Source organism: Sphaeramia orbicularis, chromosome 7, assembly GCF_902148855.1.
Source record: "Sphaeramia orbicularis chromosome 7, fSphaOr1.1, whole genome shotgun sequence".
Classification (NCBI taxonomy): domain Eukaryota; kingdom Metazoa; phylum Chordata; class Actinopteri; order Kurtiformes; family Apogonidae; genus Sphaeramia; species Sphaeramia orbicularis.
The window spans coordinates 27,087,688-27,115,454 of record NC_043963.1 but is presented as its reverse complement, the minus strand read 5'-3'; the positions used below and the strand labels follow the sequence as shown (position 1 = coordinate 27,115,454).

Here is a 27,767-nt window from a genome sequence, read left to right as displayed (position 1 = left end):
AAAATTAATTTGTTTTTGATCATGTAATAGTTTGCTATACTATGTTGCAAATGAACGTCAAATCTAGGTGACATTTAGTCTATATATTGTATATTATTATGGACGGAAGCAGAAAATCCAGGTGTAGATTACTGCACAAAGTGAGAGTTTTATTTTCCTTGGTCAGGATATGTATTGTCAGTCCAGCTTGTATTTACAAGGCTGACAATTAATACTGAACAAACAAGAACTCAAACTATGAATTACCGACCACAATGAACATTTGAAAGATGAACAGTACCACAGTACCTTCAGTTTCAGCTTCACAGTTTGTCATGTCTTTTATATATGTGATTGTCTCTCTCAACTCACCATATATTTTTTATGAGTAAGTTTTTTTTGCTTTGGTTTGTTTTTTTTATCAATGACTAGAAATTTCAGGCGACCCCATTTGAATTCCAGGTGATCCCATGTGGGGTCCTGACCCCAAGGTTGAAAAACCCTGGTCTAAGTTAAGATGGGAATGGTTTGTCAATAGTCCTTTGAGTACCAGTGAGATATGGAATAATAGTAAGCCAGTCACATCACTGCTAATGCCAGTGCACAAGCTTTAAGATATATTATCACAAAAAATGGCATTTTTATGTAATTTTAACAATAAGCAACATGTGTTTTTTATTTAAATTTACTGACATTATCTACCAGATCTGATGTCAGATCGCTATTATCTTCTCTATCTTTCAACAAATAACTGTTGTAAAGTGTTCTTTACTGTAGCAGCCGTGCATGTCATCCATCTCATCAGCCTTTTACTCCAACATCCATGCTATAATGCAACATGAACATTCTGAATGTGCACCAAAAACACTTTAATTTAAAATTAAGCACACTGGTTTGTAAATTGTAAATTGCTATAGAATTTTGACCTTATAAATTACAGACTGTATGGGTAAATTTACTCTGTTTTCTGCATTGTATGATGAATTGTGTGTTTGATTTTCTGCTCACAGGTGACTACAGACCTCTACCAGGTGCTTGCAATTAAAGGGTACGTGTTAGAGTGCCGCGGGGTGGTAAAAGTCAAAGGTAAAGGGGAGATGACGACCTACTTCCTCAACGACGGACCGCCCAACAGTTAGCAGCCGTGGCTACAGCAGTTACTGGGAAGATCCCCACTGCAAGGACCCAGCACCACTGAGCGAGGACTCACAGTCTGAGCAAATGGCTAAAAACTGAAGCCGCCATCACTTGAATCCCAAGCAAAGAGGACAAAAAACTTATAAGACTTCAAAACGGAAAGTGTTCTTGATGAGAGGAAAATGTTCTCGTTCGACAGCCATTTTGGCCCACGTACATGTTGAAGGACAAGTGTTTTTCTCATGTCTAGCCTCTCTCTCAGGCTTCTTGAAAGATGCAACGTCTGTTTATTTAAAACAACGCCTTTTAGCCTGTGTCAAAAGAAGATTTATGCTGTACATAAGGCTACTTTTTGTTTCACTTTGTCTTTTTTTTTTCTGGTAATTTTTATTTCACATGAATTATGAACAGGTACTCATATTTTATTTCCAGATTAATTATTTATTTTGATCTTGATGTTTTGTGCAAAAGGTCCTTTATGAAAAAGTGTGAATACATACATGCACAAATATCCAGTTTATTACACGTTTCTAAGTGTGTATGTACATGCATATTTGTGTGTGTATGAATATATGTATAAACTGAGGAGGAATATATTGACCAAAGACTAAAGTATTTACTAAAAGCAAGGCAAGACATGCTTGATATGTTCTCGTTCAAGTCAGCAATGATCACAACCTGTTTTTTTAGGCAGCAGGCCTGTGCCCTTTGTTTGTTTTTGCCCAAAAGCTGCCAGTAAAGGCCGCTTCATTGTTTTCATAAAATATGTACAATTTATTAATTACTTTTGTCTGTTAGTCAGGCAACACAGAGCTGATCACATTACCTAAATTAACAGATTGCCCTCAGCCTCTAGGCAAAGATGACTAAGGATGTAAGTAAAAGGTGATACCTTAAAAGATATTTTTATGTCCAGATTCTGAGGAGTACCGGCTCCAGTTAAGATTAGGATCCTCTTCATCCTCATTTCATGTCAGATTGGTTCCTTAGAGCTTGAGCAGCCCTTATGCAGCTGGTTTCAGCCGTAACAGTATGTCGACTGCTCCTTCCCCTTTCAGAAAAGTATTTTTAGTGCAAATGGAAGATGAAGGAACATAGATCAACAAATTGTTCCAGAACCATCAGGGGGAAAACCTCGGGTTTCAGTGCGGTGGTACCACACAGACTAATTCTTCTATGAAGAAGAAATAGATGAAGGAAAGAAATATATATTGATTTTGACTGAATACTGTGCTTTGTAATTCTGAAGGGGCATAACTATTTTCACTGTGAGGTTTTTATGATACAACAAAACTGCTTTCTTGCCAAACATAACCGCTTTGAAGCATGTCTGACTGTGGTATCTTGTTTTCATTTTTGTTTGTTTTAACGTAGAGTATTTTGTATCACTTCCGTACCCATCATTTGTATATTCTTAATGTTGTTATTATTATTATTATTATTAATTATTATTATTATGATTCTGATTAATTATTATGCTTATTATGATGATTCCATTCCAGTGAAAAGGATCAAAGACCAGCACGCTTTCCTGTAAAATGCCAGTCGTAAAGCTCAAGCTCACTGGTACCAACTGATCAACTGCAGCCAATGAATTCTGCTGTTAACTCCTGATGTACAAAAATACAGTATTTCAGCTGGCAATAGGTGTGATCATGTATAGTAAATAATAACCATAAGCTGCCTTTGCAGCAGAACCCAAGCGGTGTATGCTCACATAAGCATAGCAGTAAATACACACAAATACAGATGATTCACTGTGCTTTTTTATTTATGCCACTACTGCAGTATTGTAAATCTCAGTCAGGCTTTAAGGTGGTTTCTTCCTTCCACACATTAAGCTTCTCATTGGTACAAAGAACAGTACACAACCCCATCTATGGTGTATGACATGAGGAGAACAGGGCAGAATTAGTAGGCCTACATACATGATAATTATTACTTTTTCCCCACTCAGTCTTTCAGCAAAAAATGGGAGCACTAACTGCTGAGTTTGATTGCCTTAAGTTATTATATAACAAATCATAATATGACACTAAACAGGAACTGTGCCTGCTTGCACTGTCTGGACTGCTGATGCTTAGATGAAGAGAAAGGGATAAGGGCTTGTCAAGAGGAAATTTCAATAACATTCTCATCATCACAATTATCTTTGTTTCTCCGACTTTGCTCTTTGTAATTGGGAGAATCAGCCCTGACTTCGCTCTTCCACCACACTCAACTCAATGGCAACCAACAGTTGATCATGTTTGTACCAAAGCCAGCTCACGCAGCCTTGTGCTATTGGTCCCTTCTGTGCAATGATATTTGGCCTTGGGCATAGTGGGAGCATCAGAGGACAGTAATGTAACGGAGATCACCAACTAACACATGAACTGTGACCAATGAAGAGTGATTCATATAAGCAAAGAATTTATAGAATGGACAAGAGTTTATAAAATGTGCATTGTATGTATTCTATTTCTATTGGCTGTCCATAGACTTGTGTTGATTGTTAACTCTTGGGATGTTTTCGGGGAACAGGAGACAGGAAGAGGGTTTGTCCCCATACTACTGAAACAGTGTTTTGCTCAGGCCTGATGAATCCTTCTGTATTTGTTTTGTTTTATTTGTATTTTCCCTGAGTTGAAGGAGTTGAAGGGGGAGTGTTTTGCAAAGTTGAAGGACAAGAAGAGTTGAGGACTATGACAAAGAGAAAAATAACATTTCCCCTTGAAGAAAAAATAAAAAAAAAATCAATGGCTGCAGTGTGTGTTTATATCATTACTAATGTTCTTTAATGAATTTTAGTACAACACTATCAGAAAGTCCACAATCCTCTAAAAAGCCTTTTTTATTTCCTCTAGAGGGCAGTACAGTCTTTCTCCATAAACAAACTTTACTATCTTTTTAGGACACTGTGGAAATTAGAAACTGCAGGTGAAAACTCAGTAGAGGTGTCACGTTGCCTGCATGCACCAAATTGGCTTTGGCAAGAAAAGCACAGACCAAACCAACAAATGAAGGGTCTCCAAAAGGTGATCTGAGGTCAGTTTAATCTCTGAAGCTCAGAAATGACGCTTCTGTTGGTGCATGTGTGGATGCGTCATAACTGAAGAAGAAAAAAAGACAGAGCATTGATCAAAACAGGCTGAAGTCCTGGTCTGTCTTCACCATTTCTTCAACAAACCTGTAAAAGAAGATTATTCTAAGTGATATGTAATGTATGACAGGAAAATGTTTCAGATTTGAGAATGTAACCTACTTGGTCATTTCGCTGTTCTTATGCGGAAACCGCTGAACCTGGCTCCATGGTTCAGGGCTCTTGGATGTCAGCCAGCCGTACTTTTGGTTGTCAGTCAGAGGCGTTACATACAGCTGGTCAGGGGCTGAAGAGGGAAACAGTTTGATTTGCCAAAAACTTTTATCTGGAGTGACCAGATCCCAACAAGCCAAAATGCGATGAGGAGGATGTTCGTGTGGGACAATGTAGAACATGTAACCAAAACTGAGATGTTGATATATGTCTGTCTATTTATCTATATTTGTCAAAGTATAAAATGAATGCAGACAGAAACTAACTTGCATACAGATTAGGCATTCAGCATGTGAACAACTTGACAAACATCCTAAATGTTTTTTGGAATATAACTTTCCCAAAACAGCTCATGTGGTCTTTCAATAACATAATCCCATTCAGCTGTGTGTTAAAGTAAAGAAAATTCTTTACATTTAAAAACTTGACAGAGATGGGATCAGCAGGTCATGTACATGATTATACGAAATACTGCAAAGTTTGATCTCAATAAGTTGATTTAGTGCATGGCAAATAAAAAAGCAATAGCTTAATTGCTTTTTCAGTCAAATTTAAAGTTAAAATATACATTAACACCTTCCTTCTTTATCATAAACCAAAGCCCAGTGTTCACATGATATGAGAAACAAAGAAATCTGCATTTTCTGTTTCCACTATGATTAAAATTTGATGAACACCTGACAAGTATCAGGTTAAACTAACATGTTCTTACAAAATCAACATGTGGGACACCTGCTAAACATGTGAGGCTTGGGTATAAGGGATAAGAAGCTGTGCAAACAAAGTGGACACTGGGTCCCCTGCTTCCATCTTTAGTCACATAGTCAATACAATGTTTAGAGTCTAATAGGCCTATAAAGTCTACTTACATCTGGGTGTTTGAACCCGTTTAATCATCTCCTTGTATCGCTCATGGCTTCCTTGGTGTATTTCAGTGCTGTAGGGAAGAGGCTGCTGGTAAACACTGCAAATGTCTGTGCCTCTGAGGTGTCCCTGGTGTTCCTGAAACGCTGAAGACAGGCCTCTGGATTGGATACTAGTACCTGAAATCATTTAAATTACACTGGTCTACAAGGAAAATGCTTCCAGAATAAAAGTCATGAAATTTTACCACATGAGAGTCACTGATAAAGAAAAATCAAGTCAAAAATGCTGGTAGGCTGAACTTTCCAAGATACAGCCTTGGGTCAAAATGTGAAACTCAAGAATTAACGAGAGAATGGGTTTGACTCAAAAGGAATATTTGTCTCAGAGCTACAAGATCTACTTCAAAACACTGTTTGCACGTTAGAATACATTCACTTTACAGGTTCTATTTAGTGGAAGATTTATAAAACTATTATATAAATGTACATAAACCAATATATATGTGTAATAACACTTAATCATATACCTTGAAAACATTTGCAAACCGGCACTTTTGTCATTTTTTTTTCCAATTAATCTTATTAAAATGCGTAACATTTAGCACATTTAATGTCTGAAGCAAATCATTTCTAAAAAAAATTTAAAATAAAAATAAAATAAAAATAAAAAAATAAAAATTGTAGACCAGTGTTATCAGTTTTCTGTTGGTAATTACCAAACAGTTTCTTTCATTTTTACCATGAGTTTAGTTTTTACAGAAACCAGATGCTTAAGTGGGTAAGTTTCATCAAAGACCAGCAAATATTATTAACTAGTCATGGTGTAGCAATACATATGGTCACTATAGGAAGGTATTTAACATATAACCCTAAAACTTAAGCAAACCACTACACTAAATTTAAGATTCATACATTCCACCTGCTTGCCTGAGTATCTATTCACTTGGTAAGGTTAGCATATGAGCGGGCTAACCTACAGTTAACTTATAAAAAGCTAACAACCTAAAGCTCAACCACGTTTTACCTTCAGCAGAAGACGATCCTCTGGGATTTACCACCATTTTGTCACCGATTGGGTTTTGATAACCCAGATGTGTTAAACCGAAGAAGGCCATCTGTGGTAGGATGCCTCGGTTCCTGCTAAACAAACGCAGTACAAGGCTGTAAATAAACCACAACGTGGAGTTTAGACGTCACCGTGGCAACAAGCTCCGCCCACTGCGCCGTGAGATGGGAACACTTACAGCAGTGTTTTTCAACCTTGGAGTCGGGACCCCACGTGGGGTCGCCTGGAAATCAAATACGGTCGCCTGAAATTTCTAGTAACTGATAAAAATAAATATAAAACCTTACTAATAAAAAAAATATGTGGTGAGTACATAAAAGACATGACAAACTGTGAAGCTGAAACTGAAGCAGTGGTTCTGTTTATCTGTCAAATGTTCATTGTGGTCGGTTTCAAATGCTGCAACTCTGCAGCATCTGATATTTTTTTTACCTGGTAATTTCTTTTCCTGGTAATTTTTTTCCCTGGTATTTTTTTTTTTTACCTGGTAAATTTTTTTCCTGGTATTTTTTTTACCTGGTAATTTCTTTTCCTGGTAATTTTTTTCCCTGGTAATTTTTTTTCCTGGTATTTTTTTTCCCTGGTAAATTTTTTTCCTGGTATTTTTTTTACCTGGTAATTTCTTTTCCTGCTAATTTTTTTCCCTGGTAAATTTTTTTCCTGCTATTTTTTTTTTACCTGGTAAATTTTTTTCCCGGTAATTTTTTTCCCCTGGTAATTTCTTTTCCTGGTAACTTTTTTCCCTGGTAATTTCTTTTCCTAGTAATTTTTTTTTTTTACCTGGTAAATGTTTTTCCTGGTATTTTTCCCAGGTATTTTTTTCCCTGGTATTTTTTTTTCCTGGTATTTTTTTCCCAGTAAATTTTTTTCCAGGTATTTTTTTCCCACAAATTTTTTTTGCTGTTAGGTCATTTTCATGGGTCATTTTCTACAGAGGGGACATTGAGGGAAAAAAAAAAGTATATAAAAAAAAAAAAAAAAATCAGGTCAAGTTTTGCGACATCTCGGGATACTTTTGCGAGATCTCGCAATACTTGTGTGAGATAATGCAATACTTTTGTGAGATCTCGCTATTCTTTTGCAAGATAACGCAATACTTTTTCAAGATCTCGCAATATCTAAGTACTTCCGTGTCATTCAGCAGGCACAAACCGCAACGTATGTGGATGTGTTGCCAGTGGGAGCTGCAATTTTCCAATGACATATATTTATGAAAAAAGACAGTTTGCTAAGTTGTTCTTGTTGTTATTCTTTTTGTGCATGTACAAAATGCAAAGCAAAACTCTTTGTAACTACAAGTAATGTTAACGTAGCTGATATGGTGCGTTAAATGTTCAATCTCAGAGAAAGATGTCCGTTTTTGACGCATTTACACTGTTTTTAACACTTTGTCACATTTTAGAATTGTGTGTTGAATGGAGGAAGACCTCAAAACTTTCCTGAGAGGGAGAGGAGTATCGGAGGAGAGCATAAATGCCATGAATCATAAACAAGGTAAGCTAAAGCTAAATTGACACCACCTGCATGTGCTGCATGTGCGTCGCGACGGGGTGGGGAGGGGGAGGAGAGGAGAGGGAGACACATACGTGGGAGTGCTTACTTTCTGTCTTCAGTTTAAACATCTATATTACATTTGTTAAAATACAACTGTTTTGATTTGCGGGACATGACATACCTTATTTAAATATTGCTACTTATAAATTGAGAAAACTAATTGAATTATTTTTGCTTTGTGATTTTGCAGATTGACGAGTCCGTTTTGACTTTACTTAAAGACGAACAGTTGGCAAAATACCTGAGCTCCTTTGGAGACAGAGTGGCTGTTTTGGCTTTTTGCCACCAAACACAAACAACTGCAGCTGAAAAAGAGTCTCTCTTGCAAATGGTGAGAGAAAAATTAGACAATAGAAGGATAACATCAACATCAGGTCGAAGGCTGGGGGAAAGAAGAAAAGAGAATTTTGTGCAAAGCAGTTCAATGGCAAGACCCAGAAATCAAAATGGGGAGAAAACCAGCAGAAAGATTGAAAGTGGATGGCTCAATTTCTGTAACGGTAGCTACCAACAAGTCAGGACTAGACATGGTGGTGGCACCAGACATGTCACAGCAGAAGAAGACTCTACAGTTGAACAGATTTTAGCCAGGGGAAAGGATCTCTTTTTCCCTAATGGACTATCAACTAAAGGGGATGCTGCAGATTTTACTTTTTCCATTTGTGACTTAAAAAAACCCACCCTGCCTCTGGTTGACACTGTTGGTTACCTTTACGAACAAACTAAGTTAAAAATGCTGCACTTTTACATCTGCACTAAAAGTGCAGAGTTTTCCAGTGACGGTGGATCTGAAAGTGATGCAGCAAAGAGCAGCCCAGATGTTAGAGAAACACTGGAAGAAGAGCCAAAATGTGATCATGCCACTACTGATGAGGTTTGTGTCTAAATGTAGACACGGAAATAAACACACATACACTCTGAAATCACAAAGGTTTTATTGTTTTTTGCAGAATCTACCAATTCAACAACCAGCATCAAAAAGATCCAGAAGATTGAGCCCTCTGCCCGATTCATCTGAAGTGCCCTCTGTAAATAGAGCTGTTGGTGATGAAGAGGATACACTGTTATGGGATGGAGAATATGGAACATTAGAAGATGATGAAGTTATAATAATAAACTGGAATTCAAACAATACAGGTGAAACTGAGGTAATCTAGTCAAATGTATGTCTAGCAAGGAAAAGTTTTATATAATTAGTACATGTAGCTGATGTAGTTAGTATTATGACATCCCACACGACTGGGTAACGTGACTTTTTGTAGATTTGGAGTATTTCATTATAACTTAAATCTCTTTAAGCATTGATTTATGAGATATAAAAGTAATCTAATGCTATCATGATTATGTGCTATGCTTACTATTATAGTTTACTTTTGGTTTGACGATGTCGTTTGTTTTAATAGTTTCTCCATTCTCAAATTCATTACAGTAACACAGTTTTTAATTTTACAGGTGTTGGTGCACACTGATGTTGCTGTTCCAAACACCTCATCTCATGGGTAGCCTCTACTGTCGAATGAAGCTCTCCATGAAATAATGGAAACAAATGTACAGGTAAAAGACCAAAACATAATTTGCAACATGGATCTGTTTTTAGATTATATTAACTAATAGGTAGCTTAGTAGATATATACAGACATTCATTTTCTGAAATAAATTGCAATTTGGAATTTATTTGCAAAAAAAAAAAAAAAAAAAACTGGTCAAATTAACAAATCTAATAATGAGTATTCTGATACAGGAAATGTTTTTTTCAGTATGTGCAAAGTATGATGTGATTATGTTATGATTAAGAAATCACTATTTGGTGTCATAACTTTTGCTTTTAAACATTGCTTTAAAGCATTATTTCAGCTCTACCCCAGTCTGACACATTATTACCTGGAGGATATGTACAATATGTTGTCACCCATGTTTGTCTGTTAGCAAAAGATCTCGACAAGTAGAGGGCAGGCTTGGATGAAACTTTACATGTAGGTAGACATTGACCCAAGAAAGAAGTGATTACATTTTGGAATGCATAGGAGAAAGGTCACCAGGGTCAAAGCATGTCATTTCAAAATTGCCTCATGAAAGCGTTGCCCTTCTGGTGGAGGTATGCACTCTTCATCACTTTCTTGTTGAATTATATTCACTTTCTTTTTATTTAGTATTAGATCTCTGCAAACCCACACAGCTTTTTGTTAACTTGTAATTTTTTCAACAGTTAAATGTGTTTGAGGGTTTTCAGTGGTCTCTTAATTTATTTTTGCCAGATTTCCTTTGACTTTCTTTGTTACACAAAACACAAAAATTAAGACCATAAATTAAAACATTTGTAGATTTTTACATATAAATAAATATGTATTTATACTGTATAGTATCTTGGTCCTATTGATTTAATGTGTAACACATTTTTACAGCAAAATCTTGCAGTTTAGTAGCCAGTGAAAAGCTATATCCCTATATTATCTTTAGCTGTTAAAAATAGTTAAACACAAAAAGGAATGATCAATACAGTAACAATCATCAGATGTCATTTAGATGGATAGAAAGCATAGAAACATTGTTACAGCAAGTGTTTACAATGTTAAGTGTCAACACAAAGATTAAGTAGGCATATTGATGGCAACTATGTAATGTCCATAGAATAAGCAATAACAAAGCTATCATGTTGAAATTTGTCCCTATTCAAACTGACTTCTATTCTTTTTATTTTTCCAGCCAGTCACCAGTGAAATATTTCCATCTGATGAACCAGGCTCTGCAAATTACTTCTTTCAATACAAGTCCTCCTTTCTGACACGGAGACCATTCAATCTGCACTTAGCGTACATCCACCTGTATCCATGAAGCTGTCCCGAATGCCGTAGCTGCTCACAAAGTTAACCAGATCTCCCAAGTTGGAGTAGTTCTTGCGTCGGACTAATTTCCTTTCTTGTAGGATTCTTTTAAGGTGCCTCAGGCTTATATGATAACGATGTCTTGATTCAAGCACTGACTGAATCTCTTTGCATTCGAGTCCAAGCTCGAAGTAAAATTCTATAAACTACTCCATGATGCTCTATAAGCTGTTAGTTCAATGCTTCCGCTGGTGACCCGGATATACTGTCTTCATAACTATCGCAAGATTTTATCAAGTATATTGCAAGATCTTGCAAAAGTATTGTGAGATCTCACAAAAGTATTGCATTATCTCGCAAAACTTGACCCATTTTTTTTTTTTTAATACATTTTTTTTCTCAATGTCCCCTACCAGCCTCTGTATTTTCTGCTGCATCAAAGGAGAAAAACAAAACTGTGTGTGGACAGATGCTGCAGCTCTTTCATAATTCATAGTTTGAGTTATTGTTTGTTCAGTATTAATTGTCAGCCTTGTAAATCCAAACCGGACTGACTGTACATATTCTGACCAAGGAAAATAAAATCCTCATTATGTGCAGTAATCTACACGTGGTTTTTCTGCCTCCATCCATAATAATATACATTATATAGACTAAATGTTGTCTAAAATTATAATGTTTATTTGCAACATACTATAGCAAACTGGTACATGATCAAAAACAAATTAATTTTAGCAAAAAAAATGTCTCAGTTTTCAATGTCTGGGGTCGCCACAAATTTGTGATGTTAAAATGGGGTCACGAGCCAAAAAAGGTTGGGAACCACTGACTTAAAGACACAAGAAAAGAAAAGATAAGAAAAGAAAAGATAAGAAAATTTTTCATTATTGTTGCTTTTGACGTGACCTTAACTTTGCTTTCAGTTTACCAATCAGGCGTGCCCTTTATTTACCAGGTATCTCTGTCTCAGTTTACTGTAACTAACATTTCAGGTTTTTCAGCTCAACCACAACTGCAATATTCTTTGGCAGATATGAAACTAGAATATTTATGACAGACTGACAGCAAGGGTGGAGGTACTAGTTCACATCCAGCAGTTACGATAAAGTAAGTAAATACTTTAATATTATTTATTTTTCAAAAGTGGATCTACTGTATTGTTTCTCTTTATGTGTTAGATACCTCTTTCTCTCACACACATAGTACACAAACATTGTTTCATACATATATTTTTGCCAACTTGTGTATTTATAGTGACAGCACCACTGTATGTGCTCACCATGGAGGCTGAAATCTGTATGAATCCTTGAGAATACTCTCTTTTTCTATGTAAATATGCATGGCCTAAAACATGATCTGATTTTCACAGTCCTGAAACTGAATCTACTAAGCTCAACAAAATAAAGAAGAGAAAATCATTATTATTTTTTTACTGTGGAAAATTGTGTGGCAAAATAGTCAATGTGAGGAAATACTGAATATGATGGTGAGTGTGAATCAAATTTGATCTCAGATTTATCAGACTTTTTGTTAAAGCTCATTAGACTGAAAAGGCTACAGAAAAACATAAGAATTTGTATTCCACCATTCAAATGTCAGGCAGAGTGTGAAAATGGAGAAAATTCAACACCGTAATGACCCTATTGTGTGATGCACACACAATAACACACACACACACACACACACACACACACACACACACCAGAGTTCACTCAGGTAAGATGGTTTGTAAAGGTTTGAAGTCACGATCAACCATTATAGCAAACTGAAAGCCCTTGTTAGCACATGACCTTGAAAAAGTAAAGTCATTGCTCTCCAAAAACAACAATGTTGCCAGTTTAAAAAGTCATGGAAAGGAATGCTTCTAGAACTAAAAAAAAAAGTTTGTTTGAGGTGCTTTTTGGAAAAGGGATTCATAAAGTAGATAACAACCAGGAAGAAAGCTCCAAGGCACTCTCTTTAAGCATTAAAATGCCTTTATTTTCACGGTGTGGTCATGTGTAGCCCTTAGCATTTTGGCTTTAAGACTTCATCAAGAAGTCAAACAAAAAAAAAAGTCAATAAAAAATAAAATAAAGGCATATTAATGCTTAAAGAGAGTGGCTTGGAGTTTTCTTCCTGTTTGTTATCTAATGCTGCCAGTTTGTTGAATGATGGAGTGGTGGAAGTGGATTGTTGGAGAGTACTGGAATGTGGACAGGGGACACCAATATTCAAATGAAAATTAAAAGTAATGCAGTCAACCATACAAACCTTCTGCTGTAATGAAACATAATTGGGGTAGCATCATGATATGAACCTTTAATTCCTTCAGACAAGTTATCAAGGATTCTACAAGACAAAATGAAGATATCCAAATGAGAAATGACCAGAGAGTGTCCGGCAACAAAACAACAAACTTTAACACATACAGTTGCGGAAAAAATTATTAGACCACCCTTGTTTTCTTCAATTTCTTGTTCATTTTAATGCCTGGTACAACTAAAAGCACATTTGTTTGGACAAATATAATGATAACATCAAAAACAGCTCATTACAGTTTAATTTCAGAGCTGATATCTATCCATTTTAGATGGTTTTCTTGATCATAACCAAAATTACTTAAGTTATTACATCAATAGCTATGGCAGTGTACTGACAAAAACAGTGCTTTTAGGCATTCTGTGTTTTCTTTTCTGTCTATTTTAGTCCCATGATACACACAGGAGTTAGTACTTGTTTGCATGACCCTTGTTTTTGATGACTTTTAATGGTCTAATAATTTTATCTGTGACTGTAGCTAAGGGGAGGGGGGGGGGGGGGGTCCACATTTGTTTCTCAAGGTATAGGTTCACAAAGTTTTACCACACACAAATGAGATTTTCAACATTAAATAAGTGATCATGTTTTTGGCCAGTTTCACACAGAATAAGAGAGAGTTCTACACATATACTTACAAGCACTGTCCTACAAAGAGATATGACACAATTTGTAAGTTTAAAACATAATCATAACCTCAAGGTGGTATTGCTTTTCATCTGGAAAAAGTTCTCTTTTAAATAATGTTTTCTATTTAGCTTCATGGTTATGCAATCTGTGGCAAAATAAGAAATCAGTGTTTGGGGTTTGAGATAGAAATGTATTTGATAAATCTGTTTCTGTGTTTTTCTAATCATTTTCTTTATTTTATGTGATGTCTTTCATATCATTTTAGCTCCTTTTTGGGCAGTGTTTACCATGAAACGTTTTGGCCTTATCACTTCACGAAAGGCTGTTGTTTTCTGCTCTGTGGTAATTCTTTTCAGCATCTTTTACCAAATGAAAATATTATTCCCACACTGGTCCCAACCTGCTATAAAGCATGTCATGACACAAGGAAACAACCAGTCTGTTGCTGTGCTGCCAATTCCTTTGCCTCCAAGTTGTCGTTCAGGTTTCTACAGCAAAGAGGAGCTTAAACCCCACCTTCAGAGGCCTTTACAAGACCCCATGGCACCAGGAGCAAATGGCAAACCTTTTGTGTATCGAAAAATGACGCCAGTTGAACACCAAGAGTTTATGTACGGGTTTAAAAAAACCCAATTCAACCAGTTCGCCAGTGACCGCATTTCCCTGCATCGTAATCTGGGCCAAGACACACGCCTACCAGAGTGAGTTGTTCATTTGTCAGTACATCAATAGACATGACATGGGAATGGTGTGTTCTTGATAAAGCCTGCTATTTCAGATTAACCCTTTCATGCATAGTAGTCACTACAGTGGACAGTTATTCTCCAGCTGTTCTCTTGTATATTCACAGGTTTTGTTGTTTTAGTTCCATTTCAGCCAACACAGTGGACGCTTATGCACCATCCCATACACTGACATTCATACCATTACTGTAATTTTGCTGTTTTTGATAAACCTGATCTGCAGTAACATGTTTTAGTGTAAATCAGTTGCTAATTGCAATTAGACTATAAGGAAAACAGTTTTCTTAAACTTTTTTTTTTTTGTGCATATTATCTCCATGAAGTAACAACTAGCCACATAAGATTAGCTGCATTGAAAATGTTTTATTTTATAACTGTCACACAGCACATCACTTTCTGATATACATGTTTCTTTGTTTCATGGTTTTTCTAACTCCACGAAAAATATGTTCATTAAAAAAATTTCAATCGCATTGTTTTTTTTCATGCCTAAAGAGGAATAAAAACAATCAGGTAAAAAAAAATCTTGACTAAGGTTCTCATAATTCATGCATGAAAGGGTTAAAAGTACATTTTGTCACATACCCGTTAAATTTCAGGCTTGCTCTTTGTGCACTTTTTAACTTTTTACTGAAGTTTACCATTAGTTTTTTATTTATTACAGTTTGATGTTTTCTTACCAGGTTAATGCTGCAGTTTTTTTTTAATAAGTCATTGTGCACTTCTTAACCTGTTAACTTTTTACTGAAGTCTGCTAGGGACTATGGTTTGACTTTCTCTTTGTCCAAGTATTTTAATTTATTTGATATTTTATTTTTATCTGACTCCATATCAGTGAGCCTCTGAAAGTACTTGCCCATGTGTATTTCTTTTTGTCCTCTGTGTCTGTGTTTTGTTTTGCATTAACCCATAAGGACCCAGTGTGACTTTTGTGGCAGTTCCCAAATGAATTTTTTTTCTCTATTTAACCTTTCTTAAGTGATTTATCACCATTTATTATATATTATCCTCTGAATTTAGGTTTTTTCCCCCACTGAAAATCATCTATTTTCCTATGTTTAATTGACTGATTATGAAGATGTTGTTACGGCACGACACACTGGCGTAAGACTATCAGGCGCGAGATGGAGTTCAACGAATTTATCACGTTCTTCAGTTTTCACAAGGGAATCCAAAATTACAAAAACAAAGGAACTGAAGAAGGGAGCAAAAAGCACTCAATAACTAACTTAACAAAAATAGAAAAACAAGAAACAGTCTAGCGCAGGGCTCTCAAACTCATTTTCTTTCAGGGGCCACATTCAGCCCAGTTTGATCTGCAGTGGACCGGACCAATAAAATAACAGCCTAATAACCTATAAATAATGACAACTCCAAATTTTTGTCATTGTTTTAGTGCAAAAAAAAAAAAAAACATTACATTATGAAAATACTTACTTTTATAAACTATCCAAATAAAAAAAGATGTGAATAACCTGGAAAACTGAAATTTCATACAAAAGTAAGTGCAATTTAAACAATATTATGCCTCAACTACAACTACAAAAACACTAAACACTCAGTAATAGGCAGAAAATTATTAAAATTGTGCTGCATTTTCTTTAAACATTTCAGGTTGTTCATATTTGTTCAGATTATTCACATTTTATTGTTACAGGATAGTTTGGAAATGTGAATATTTTCATAATTTAATGCTTTTTTTTGCACTAAAAACAAGACAAAAATTTCAAGTTGTCATTCTTTACAGACACAATGAAATACAATTTTTTTCACATCAAACTGAGATAGGGAGTTATTTTTTTGTAGGTTATTATGCTATTATTATTTGACTGTAGATCATATTGGTCTGTATGTGGAACCTGAACTAAAATTAGTTTGACGTGAATTTTTGCACTTTGCAAATTCATCCCACGGGCCAGACTGGAACCTCTGGGGGGCCACATTTGGCCCCCGGGCCACATGTTTGAGACCCCTGGTCTAGCGGCACAAGATTCAAGGAGTCAAGTCGGCCTTCTCCGGCAAAACATGAACAACACACTGGGTACTGGGTATGTTTTTTTAAATCCGATTTATTTTTCCAGAAGAAATTAATTCGGAACTATTTTCTCTTCTGTTTACATGGAAATGTTAAACCCGAATACAGGTTTACGTGAGGTATTAATGAGGTAGATAAGTGAGCAAAAGGGTTTGTGCTGCAGTGCTCACGTCACCTTATTCTCGCAGCCCTTCTGTTAGCTTAGCTTAGCATAGTCACTGCATTTCCATGGTCACACGTAGCCAGTTTTTTAAAGGTCATTTGTTGTCTTTTGTAAGTGATTTTCTGAAATCTGATTCTCCCTTATTATTTCTTTCGATCTGCGACTTACTGCAGTCATACAGTCTTGGGACTGTTGTGTTGACGGAAGCTGGAAAATCTTTTTGTTGGAAGGGATGCATGCGCTAAATTAGCTTTGCTTCACCATTTTAGCTTTGCATTAGTTTTTATTTCCCAAGATTTTATTAGTGCAGTAAGTCACATCGCCATGATTTGAGCCTCAATTTGTGATCATATTGACCCCAGCGGACTAAAGTAATGATTAGGGAGAACTGAATTTCACAAAATCACTCATAAAATACTACAGATCACCTATAAAAGCCTGGCTACGTCTGACCATAGGAATGAAGCGATTATGCTAAGCTAGGCTAAGCTAAGCTAACGGAAGGGCTGCGAGAACAAGGCAATCGGTGCACTGCAGTGCAAACTGTTTTGCCCACTTATCAAACTCATTAGTGCATGACAAATGAATTAATAAAAAAACAGGTGGTGAACTATTCCTTCAGGGTTTTAGAGGCTGGTAGATCCCATCAGAATAGCCCACTGGAACGGTCTGGGTTGACTAGACTGCATTGCATAGTCTTCCGCCAGCGCAGAATGTGTGCGTCATCACGACAGGACAAGACAACGAACATGTGCAGAATGGCAGGAATAAAGTCCAAACGGAATAAAGGGTTTACATGTCCGAGGAATAATTTAAATCGGAATTAAAAGGGGATTAAACCAGTGACTTTATTCGGATTTAAATTTAATCCGAACTATTCTTTTTCAACTGGAATAAGGTGTTTACATGGGCATCTGAAATAGGATCTAACACTTATTCAGATTAAACCAGGAATAAAAGTTGTCATGTAAACGCAAGGAGTGACAACAGACGAAGGGAGAGAGGAGAATATATAGGGAGAGCAGGGATCACAATCAGGTGTGGGTAATCAACAGGAGGACACCAGGTGCAGGCAATGAGGGAATTAGGGAAGACAAGGACAAAACAGGAAAACGAACACCTTCACCAAAATAAAACAGGAAGAGATGTAACAAAAAAAAAAAAAAAAAAAACCCTAACTAACTAACTAACCCTCAACTAAATTAACACAAATGACGCCGCATGACAGATGTTCATAAAAGCTCAGAGTACAGTCAAAGGTTATTGTATCAAAACAGAAAAAACTGAAGAAAAAGTGACTTTTTCAGTAAAATATAGCATTAACTGAACATAAACCAAGTGTGTCCATCCACTGTCATTTATCAAACTCCATGGGTTTTGCTGGTGAATCAATGTTGTAGAAGATGAAGGTGTTTCCATGGTAACTACGGAGCCTCTGAACGTCCAAATGGATCAAATCTGATGACCATGAAAAGATGACAAATTGTATTTTACACCACTTATTTACATGTATTGATAGGATTAGTGGATCAACAGTTTAGATCACAGGTGTCAAACATGTGGCCTGGGGGCCAAATCCGGCCTGCCAGAGGATCCAATCCGGCCCCTGGGATGAATTTGTGAAATGCAAAAATTACACTGAAGATATTAACAATCAGGGATGTTAAAATAATTTTAGGTGAGTTCAATCTAAAGTGGATCAGACCAGTAAAATACTATCATATTACCTATAAATTCTGAAAACTGCAAATTTTTCTCTTTGTTCTAGTGAAAAAAAAAAAAGTTACATTACACAAGACTATTTACATTTACAGACTGGCCTTTTTACAAAAAATGTGAATATCTGAAATGTCTTAAGAGAAGTATGTGGAATTTTAATAATATTCTCCCTGTTATTAACTGTTTAGTGTATTTGTAGATCCACTGTGATCTCTAGCTTGTGATTCGCATGTATAAATAATAAACTAAGGCGTAATATTGTTAACATTGCACTTATTTTACTTAAGAATTTTCAGGTTCATATTTGTTCATGTTACGTTCAAGTACGGTTTGTAGATGTAAACATTTTCATTACGGAATTTGACTTTTTTCACTCAAAAACAGAGAAAAGAACTTAAGAGTTGACGTTATTTATAAGTTCTTATCCTATTATTTGTATTATTTTACTGGTCCGGCCCACTTTAGATTATATTAGGCTGAATGTGGCCCCTGAACTAAAATGAGTTTGACACCCCTGGTTTAGATCAGTAGATGCTTTTGGATGTTTGGGTCTTTATGGGTTAATATTATATAATACAGATGCCCTCTCCTGTTACTGCAAAAAAAAATCTACCTACGGTTATAAATAACGTTACCTTGACCTTGCTCTCACAGATGCTTGGAACAGAAGTTTGAGCGTTGCCCTGGTCTTCCCACGACCAGTGTGATCATTGTGTTTCATAATGAGGCTTGGTCCATGCTGCTGAGGACCGTCTACAGTGTGTTACACACCGCTCCAGCTGCCTTGCTCACTGAGATCTTACTGGTAGATGATGCCAGCACAGATGGTGTGTGTACACAGCTTCTTAACAGGGCTTCATGTCAGAGTCTATATGTTCAGATCAGTGGTTCCCAAATTTGTTCAGCTTGAGACCCAAAATGTCTGACTGAACTCTCCTCGGGGACACAGATTTACACAATTATGTCATAAATTTGCCCTAATGTTTATATTTTTATCAGAATAATATTGGATTAAATGTGCTTTGCTGGAAAGTTAGCAATTAAATACCTAGAACTGTTGTTGTGGTGGTTTCCAAATGAATTTTTCTCTGCATTTAACTTTTTATAAGTGATTTATCACCATTTATAGTAATATTATTCTCTGCATCTTGCATTTTTTCAGTGAAAATCTGGTATTTTCCTATATTTAATTCACTGATCATGTAGATGTCCATGGAAGCTCAGAGAAACAACAAAGGTTATTATATTAAAACATAGAAAACTGAAGGAAAGGTGACTTTTTATACACAATATATCATTGACTGAACATAAAGCAAGTCTCTACAACCACTGTCTTTGTCAAACTACATTGCTTTACTGATGAATCAATGTTGCAGAAAATGATGGTGTTTCCACATTCACCACGGAACCTCTGTTGAACCTGGAAATTACCGTTTTTAAATAGAATTTTTACATGAACATACTTTTAATAAACTTTTAATAAAGATATGCTTTATTGTCCCAATAGGGAAAGTTGTCTTTTACATATAGTATAACACATATTATACAATTATAATACAACATTATAATCCAACGACAGCACAAGATCACATAAATATACAAAACGCCATATATATATATATATATATATATATGTATATATATATATATATATATATATATATATATATATATATATATATATATATATATATATATATATATATATATACACAATATTGATTACATATATACAATAGCCAGTCACAGAAATATAGCTACAAATACATACTAAGAAAATAAGAGACTATGAGGGCAAGGAATATGCATGAATATATATAAACAGCAAACACAAGAAACTTATCATTACCTCAGACTTAAACTATTTGTCAAGTAGAATTATGGAAGTAGGCAGAAATCTTGGTATTATACATTGATATTATCCTCAATATGCACGACTGATTATGCTTATAACATAAATTTGTTACTGTTATTTTTTGTCTGCCATTAACTATTCAGATCATTTGAAGGTTCAACTGGATAATTACGTGAAGCGGCTGAAAATAGTGCGTGTGTTACGACAGAAGGAGTGGAAAGGACTGATCAGAGCCAGACTGTTAGGGGCGCAGGTCGCTCGAGGAGAGGTCCTCACTTTCCTGGATTCTCACTGTATGTACTTTTTAATTGTTTGTTGTAATTTTCCACCAGGATTCTGTGGAGTTTCTCTGTGTCCTAGTATGTACTGTAACTGTATGTCTTCCAGTGACCAAGAATGCTATGTATCATCTGCAGAGAGTAACAAGTAAAAACATTGATAAGACTATCTGAAACACAGACACACGTTTTACTGATGAAAACTTGTTAATGATTAATTGTGCAATAAATTGTTCAATAAAGGGAAACTCACCATGGTGCAATTCAGTCTGGCCCCTTTCCCTAATCCTGTCTTTTCTCTACCTCAGGGGTGTCAAACTCATTTTAGTTCAGGGGCCACATTCAGCTAAATTTGATCTTAAGTGGGCTGAACCAGTAAAATAATAACATAATTATATATAAATAATGTCAACTCCAAACTTTTCTCTGTTTTAGAGTGAAAAAAATAAATTTACATTATGAAAAGGTTTACATCTACAAACTATCCTTTCAAAAGATGTGAATAACATGAACAAACTGAAAAAATAAGCGTAATTTTGACAATATTCAACCTCAGTTTATCATTCACACATGTACATTAGAACTCAGAGATCACAGTGGATCTAGAAATACAAAAAACATTTAGTAACACACAGAATATTGTTAATATTATACTTACTTCTCTTAAGACATTTCAGGTTGTTCGTATTTGTTCAGGTTATTCACATTTTTTGCAAAATTATATTTTGTTTTAATGTAAATACATGAAAATATTTACATTTACAAAGAGAAAAATTTGGAATTGTCATTATTTATATGTTATTATGATAGTATTTTACTGCTCCTACCCACTTGAGATTGAATTAGTCTGAATGTGGAACTCGAACTAAAAGGATTGTTAATATCTTAGTGTAATTTTTGCATTTCACAAATTCATCCCAAGGGCCGGACTGGACCCTTTGGAGGGCCGCATGTTTGACACCTGTGTTCTACCTACAACTATAAAATAAAATGCAAAATCACTGTTAAATGTGTTTAGGCATTTATATCATTCACATCTCAAAGAAAAAAAATGGAGGAACTTAAAAACTGAATAAATTATGACTTCTTTACCTTCTATGTCCTTCATCAGGTGAATGCTTCCCTGGCTGGTTGGAACCTCTTTTAGCCCGTATAGCAGAGCAGCCCACCGCTGTGGTGAGCCCACGAATCAATACAATCAACAAGGATAATCTTGAGTTTGAAAAACCTCGCCGACACTATTCTTTCAGAGGAAATTTTGACTGGAGGCTCAAGTTTGGATGGGAACACCTCCCGGAAGCAGAGTATAAGCAGAGGAGAAATGAGACATATCCCATCAGGTAGACACACACACACACACACACACACACACACACACACACACACACACACACACACACACACACAAAGACTTGACGTGATAGTAATTACGTCTTTAAATTGTATTTTTTATTTTATTTTGACAATGGAATTACGGTACCCTTATCACAGGGGTGTCAAACTCATTTTAGTTCATGGGCCACATATGATCTCAAGTGGGCCAGACTAGTAAAAAATACAAGTGAAAAAAGTAAAATTACACTATGATAGTGTTTATATCTATATCGTTTCCTTAAAAATCTGAATAACAGGAACAACTCGAAATGTCTTAAGAAAAACAAGTGCAATTTTAACAATATTCTGCCTCAGTTTATCAGTTTATAATTTACACATGTGCATTACAACTTATGTTGCAATTACAAATACACATAATATTAATAAAATTACATTTACTTTTCTCAAGACATTTCACGTTGTTCATATTTCTTCAGGTTATTCACATTTTTTCTAAAAGGATAGTTTGTTAATGTAAACATTTTCATATAATTTTACTTTTTTTACACTAAAACAAAGATCAAATCTGCAGTTGTCATTATTTATAGGTTATTATGACAGTATTTTGTGGTCTGGCCCAATAGAGATCTAATTGGTTTATATGTGTATGTAAAATGATTTTTACACCATTGATTGTTAATATCTTCAGTGTAATTTTTGCATTTCACAAATTCATCCTACGGGTCAGATTGGACCCTTTGGCGGGCTGGATTTGGCACCCAGGCCACATGTTTGACACCTGTGCCTTATCAGATAAATAAAGTAATCTCATTCATCACACCATTACTTACACAGAGTTGTTTTTTTTTGAGGAAAAAACCCAACTTAACATCAGTCATCGCAGTCGTTACCACTATGCACCAAGTATGAAGAAAACACATTAATGTTATCTTTAAGGATGAAATAAATATCTTGTATGAGTGACTGATGTAGAAGGTTTTATTAAGACCATCTACGCCAAAATCAGATTTGGATTTTGTCCTTACCATGAAGCCTTAACCTAAATTTCTGTTGATAAAGTTCACAGAGGTGTTTAAGTAAAGTATGCTGTTTGTATGTAATCCTGCAGAACCCCTACCTTTGCCGGTGGTTTATTCTCTATATCCAAATCCTACTTTGAGCATCTTGGGGCATATGATGAGCAGATGGAGTTCTGGGGAGGTGAAAATTTGGAAATGTCTTTTAGGGTAAGAGACATTTATTGGTGTGAACTTTGTGTATATACAGTAACATCTAGAGATTATATCCAGGCCCGATCTCATACATCACCTCTTACACATAGCAATCCTTCCAGGATTTCACGGGATTTTTTTTTTTGATTGTTGCGGCCTAAAATGCCTGATTTTGCGGCAGCTTTTCCAAAAAATTGCGGCGAAAGTTGCAACGATTTGAGGCTTCTTTTATTAAAGTCACAAAAACATGGGCATTTGCAAATTACCTAGAAAAGTCTTTTTTGAGTTTTTAGCCTTAAAAAGCACCAGGAAGCAATGATTTTAAACAAAACAGGCTTTTTTTTCATTCATTCATTTATTTGTTTTGAGCAGACAATGAGAGCGTAGCATCACAGAGCACCAGCTAATCAGAGCGTAGCATCACAGGATGCCAGCCAATCAGAGCGGAGCGTCACAGAACACCAGCCAATGAGAGCGCAGCGTCACAGAACACCAGCCAATTAGAGTGGAGCGTCACAGAACGTCACTCAGTGAGAGCGCAGTGTTACAGAACGCCAGCCAATGAGAGCCCACCGTGACAGAACGCCAGCCAATGAAAATACAGCGTCACGGAACGCCAGCCAATGAGAGTGCAGCGTCACAGAACATCAGCCAATGACAGCGCAGCGTCACAGAACATCAGCCAACGAGAGCGCAGCGTCACGGAACGTCAACAAATCAGTGTGCAGCGTTACAGAACGCCAGCCAGGGAGAGCACAGTGTCACAGAACGTTAGCCAATGAGAATGTAGCATCACAGAATGTCAGCCAATGAGAGCGCAGCGTCACAGAACGTCAGCCAATCAGAGCGCAGAATCACAGAACATCAGCTAATGCGAGCACAGCATCACAGAACGCCAGCCAATGAGAGCATAGGGTCACACAACCTGAGAGCCTGATTCTTAGTTTTTCTCTTTCCTGTTGTGCTGTTACACAGTTATAAGAAACATTTTTGGTAATAAACAACTTATATACACAAATGCAATGTAGAACAACAGCACTTTCATCCAAATACATGCAGTGCGTTATAGAGACTTATATTGGAGCTCAACTTGATCCCATTGACTTTTATGACCATTTATGACCATTATGTCAATATTGCTGCGGTTTTTGGTTTATTGTGTCTATCATACTTTGTTTCAATCACTTTTAATAGTTGTATAATACGATGCTTTCACATGTATGTATAACAGTAAATGTAATGGAAGCCAGATAACTGTAGAAAGAAATACTGCACAATGTAATTTTAACAAATTAGTTTTAGATAATTTACTTGATTGTTTGCTGCCTATTTCCAAGGTTGGAGCTAGAGTTAGTTTTTAAAGTATTGTTATATTGTCTTTTTTATCTGTTTATTCACCATTCTCAGGTCTGGCAGTGTGGTGGTCAGTTGGAGATTATCCCCTGTTCAGTTGTAGGACATGTTTTCCGCCACAGCCCACACACTTTCCCTAACGGCAGCATTATGATCACCCACAACCTCGTCCGCCTGGCTGAAGTGTGGATGGATGACTACAAATGGGTTTTTTACCGTGGAAAAAAAATGGCTGCTTCCATTTTTAAAGAAGTTAGTTCATAAAAATGATGCATCTTAATTCTTAAGGCATACCTTATGAGATGCACGATGTTTTACTTCCTGTGATTTTTGTTTCTTCTCAGAACTCATTTGGAGATGTTACTGAACGCCATAAACTCAGGAAGAGGTTAAAGTGCATGGACTTCTCTTGGTATCTCAACAACATTTACCCAGAAGCCTATAACCCTGACATCAGCCCTGTCAAGCATGGACGGGTACTTTTTTGGTTCTACACAATCTAAAGTATTGTCTTTAAGACCTCCCTGATGTAAATATTAATGCAAATGATGCATTCGATACATACATGCATACTTATGATAGATACGTATTGTACTTATCCAGTCATTAGAAAGTATTTTCATTTTGCAGTTGGAATGCAGTGATTTACAGTGTTACTTGCATGCGACCCTGAAGTACACAAGGAAGAAATGGCAAGAAGTCAGAATGTTGTCCTGCATCAGAAGTGATAAAGCACAGGTACAAATGTCTGTTTCATCACCTTAGAAATGCAATGAGATGAGTTTTTTTTAATGGTGTATTCTTGTTGTAGTATTTTGAGTACACGTCTCAGAAAGAGCTGCGTCTCAGTGCTGTCAATGAAATGTGTTTACATGCAAACCCTGGAGGCAGGGTGTCTGTAAAAATCTGTCAGCTAAAAGGAAAAGGAACTACAGCACCACCTGAACAAGTGTGGAAATTCACAAAGGTACAGTCCACAATAACTGGCACAGCAACAGCTATTACAACACTGCCCTGGTTGCACAAAGAAACAGTGTTTCCCTTTCCTCATTCTGATGTATTACCGAAAAAACTTGTTTTGTTAACCTTTTTTGTTTGTTTCTTATAGACACACCATCTGAAGAGTTCCTCATCAGGCAAATGTTTGACAGTATCCCGTGGGTACGTCTCTGTGACTAACTGCAAATCCACCCATCACAGTCAGACATGGGACTTCATAGACTCCTCATAGATGTGTGCATATAACTTTTCTTTAAGGATGGTTCCACTTATGTGAATGTAAAGTATATCTCAATGCTGTAACACATACTGATCATAAAAGACCCATTGTTTCTATAACCTTTTCCTTGCCTATTGTGGTTGTGATATGATCAAATCTTTTAGTGTGACTGATGTAAGAGATAGGGAACACAATCCACAGTCCTTGTTACAGGGGAAAATGCATTTCAAAGTTCAACTGAAGCTAACATGCGGCTTCAAGAGAATGTGTCAAATTGGTGTTTTCCAAATACATTATTGTTACACTATACAAATCCCTCTTTTAGTAACTATCCCTTTTGTGCAGATCACCACGAGCAATCTAGTGAAACAACAAAGGGATTATTATATTAAATACATTTGGGAAATCACTTTCTCAGACTCCTGAAGCTACATGTTAGTTTCAGCTGAACTTTAAAATGTGTTATTTGCAGAGAATGACCTCCATGTCAGTATTACGTGACTGTTTGGCACGTTTCCTTCCTCTTTCTTTTCTTCTTAAACATTGTGGTAAAGTATAGCGAGTTTCCAAATGAAAAAAAGCTTTATTGACCAGATTACGAAGACCAATATATTTCAGAAGAAATTATTTCTAAAGGAGAATATTTTAACTATAAATAAACTAATTCAATAAATATGCTATATAAAAGTTATTAAAAACGTTACAGTTCCTTTGGGTTTCCTTCATTGTTTCCTTATCTCTTTTCTGCATTCTCACCCATGTGATGATACTACAGACATTCTAATTTTGTATCTGTGTGTATGTTGCCATGAATTTCTTACATCATGACAGCATGAATCTTCCTGAAGGGGACAAAGTGCAGTTCCCAATAACATAAATCAATACATGTGAGGCTTAAGAGCTTGTTTAAGGTTGGGGTCAGGTTAAAGTTAGGAGTTAAGTTTAACTGCTGTGTTGTAGTTGTTTCAGGAAAGTAATGCAAGTCAGCGTAGTGTTCCCAAAAACTGGAATAGGGCATCTCAAAAATCACTTTTCTCTTTAGATCACGGTGTTACTTAAACCAGTTAATCTCCAACATGATAATGCCCCCCCCAGAAAAATTTCAGCAAAATCCGTCAACGTTTGACCCCCCCCACCACCACCACCACAAAGTATGAAGGGCCCATCAAAAAACTCCAAAAATGCTCATTTTAACCCATAAAATCACATATAATGAGGTCTTAAGTGTCCAAAAATAGCTTTTTCTGGTATTGTACAGCGTCCCTGTAATATCAGCTTCATAGGTTATTGTATCAGGTGATATATAAGTGAAAATAAGGTGATTTTAAGATAAAATGACTCAATTATAGGCTAAAAACTTGAAATAGAAAGAAGTTCAGAACAGTAAATATATAGCTGAACACTTAAATAATAAGGCTAAACACAAGATTTAAGGTTGCATAAATTAAAGACTTCAATGATGACATGGTTCTGACAATCTGGACATACTTTTATACATGTGCATTTCACAATTTATTCAGATTTTACTCGTTCTATAGTTTCTCTTCCATTTCATTCTTGAGAAACTCTGGTAGCTTGATTCTGTGGGAACCAGAAACTGAGATGATGTTCCCTCTATGGGCACCATCCATGGCTGCATTGGCATCATCTTGGATGTTCTTAACACCTCTTTCTGCAGTATTGTTAACGACAGATAGCTCCAAGACATACATTCATTCATTTTCTGAACCCGCTTTATCCTCACTAGGGTCATGGAGGTTACTTGGAGCCTATCCCAGCTGCATAGGGGCAAAGGCTGGGTTCACTCTGGACATGTCTCTAGTTTATTGCAGGGCTGAACATATAGAGACAAACAATCACTCTCAAATTCACAACTATGGGCAATTTAGATTAACCCATTAACCTATCAGTGCATGTCTTTGGATGGTGGGAGGAAGCTGGAGTACCCAGAGAGAACCCACGCCAGTAGTTATAAGCCCTTTATCCTTTATTTAGTGCTGGCTGGTTGGCCACTATATTCAGTTAAATAAGGGGGGTACTATGACTATTTATGTCATTTTGTTAGAGTTACATTTTGAAAGCTGTAATCACTAATCACTGTTATGATTTGGTCAGATACAAACAAAGTAAAAGCTGACAAATGAGGGGTTTTGGTGCTTTTTGCAGCCAACATAGTGGAAGGTAAGGGGGATATTCAGATAGTTGCAAT

The 27,767-nt window shown here is 36.2% G+C and overlaps 4 protein-coding genes across 8 annotated transcripts in view; 3 read left to right on the top strand and 1 right to left on the bottom strand.

Moving 5' to 3' along the window:
• The window catches only part of adcy6a (adenylate cyclase 6a), a 54,659-nt gene extending 50,800 nt beyond the window's left edge, over nt 1–3,859 (top strand). For 2 of the 3 annotated variants that reach the window (XM_030138754.1, XM_030138756.1), the window contains exon 24: nt 990–1,124. In XM_030138754.1, the coding sequence (XP_029994614.1) occupies nt 990–1,118 (129 nt within the window). In that variant the 3' untranslated portion in view covers nt 1,119–1,124. Of the gene's footprint in view, nt 1–989 lie in introns of all 3 variants that reach the window. The other variant, XM_030138755.1, reaches the window with a different exon arrangement.
• spmip11 (sperm microtubule inner protein 11) lies at nt 1,494–6,430 on the bottom strand. Its single transcript, XM_030138757.1, has 4 exons — nt 6,302–6,430; nt 5,281–5,454; nt 4,361–4,484; nt 1,494–4,285 (listed from the first exon to the last, which is right to left on the bottom strand). The coding sequence occupies exons 1-4, from the start codon at nt 6,390–6,392 to the stop codon at nt 4,237–4,239; spliced, it is 438 nt and encodes a 145-aa protein (XP_029994617.1). The 5' UTR covers nt 6,393–6,430; the 3' UTR covers nt 1,494–4,236.
• Nucleotides 6,431–7,718: 1,288 nt separating this feature from the next.
• Nucleotides 7,719–10,648, top strand: LOC115422417 (uncharacterized). Of its 2 annotated transcripts, none has more exons than XR_003935842.1 (4): nt 7,719–7,837; nt 8,088–9,045; nt 9,350–9,451; nt 10,601–10,648. XR_003935842.1 is itself a non-coding variant. In XM_030138752.1 (4 exons), the coding sequence occupies exons 1-3, from the start codon at nt 8,226–8,228 to the stop codon at nt 9,398–9,400; spliced, it is 795 nt and encodes a 264-aa protein (XP_029994612.1). In that variant the 5' UTR covers nt 8,053–8,225; the 3' UTR covers nt 9,401–9,451; nt 10,601–10,648. The 2 variants fall into 2 exon arrangements, 1 of the variants encoding a protein (XP_029994612.1); XM_030138752.1 differs by lacking the exon at nt 7,719–7,837 and having other exon boundaries at nt 8,053–8,771; nt 8,848–9,045.
• Nucleotides 10,649–11,731: 1,083 nt separating this feature from the next.
• Nucleotides 11,732–26,267, top strand: LOC115422416 (polypeptide N-acetylgalactosaminyltransferase 6-like). 2 transcript variants are annotated; one of them, XM_030138751.1, is made up of 11 exons: nt 11,732–11,826; nt 13,913–14,348; nt 18,962–19,134; nt 20,306–20,455; nt 21,552–21,780; nt 22,884–23,001; nt 24,394–24,591; nt 24,684–24,815; nt 24,970–25,077; nt 25,151–25,306; nt 25,448–26,267. In XM_030138751.1, exons 2-11 carry the CDS (start codon nt 13,936–13,938, stop codon nt 25,568–25,570), a joined length of 1,800 nt encoding a protein of 599 aa, XP_029994611.1. In that variant the 5' UTR covers nt 11,732–11,826; nt 13,913–13,935; the 3' UTR covers nt 25,571–26,267. The 2 variants fall into 2 exon arrangements, with proteins under 2 accessions (XP_029994611.1, XP_029994610.1); XM_030138750.1 differs by lacking the exon at nt 11,732–11,826 and having other exon boundaries at nt 13,527–14,348.
• The last annotated feature ends 1,500 nt before the right edge of the window (nt 26,268–27,767 follow it).

Coding starts and splice junctions, on each gene's coding strand:
- spmip11 (XM_030138757.1), bottom strand. CDS start 6,392: ATGGCCTTCTTCGGTTTAACACATCTGGGTTATCAAAACCCAATCGGT. Junction 5,455..6,301: donor AGGATCGTCTTCTGCTGAAG/GTAAAACGTGGT, acceptor AAATGATTTCAG/GTACTAGTATCCAATCCAGA. Junction 4,485..5,280: donor ACGGGTTCAAACACCCAGAT/GTAAGTAGACTT, acceptor TTCCCTCTTCAG/CCCCTGACCAGCTGTATGTA.
- LOC115422417 (XM_030138752.1), top strand. CDS start 8,226: ATGGTGAGAGAAAAATTAGACAATAGAAGGATAACATCAACATCAGGT. Junction 8,772..8,847: donor ATCATGCCACTACTGATGAG/GTTTGTGTCTAA, acceptor TGTTTTTTGCAG/AATCTACCAATTCAACAACC. Junction 9,046..9,349: donor ACAATACAGGTGAAACTGAG/GTAATCTAGTCA, acceptor TTAATTTTACAG/GTGTTGGTGCACACTGATGT.
- LOC115422416 (XM_030138751.1), top strand. CDS start 13,936: ATGAAACGTTTTGGCCTTATCACTTCACGAAAGGCTGTTGTTTTCTGC. Junction 21,781..22,883: donor AATGAGACATATCCCATCAG/GTAGACACACAC, acceptor GTAATCCTGCAG/AACCCCTACCTTTGCCGGTG. Junction 25,078..25,150: donor TCAGAAGTGATAAAGCACAG/GTACAAATGTCT, acceptor TTCTTGTTGTAG/TATTTTGAGTACACGTCTCA.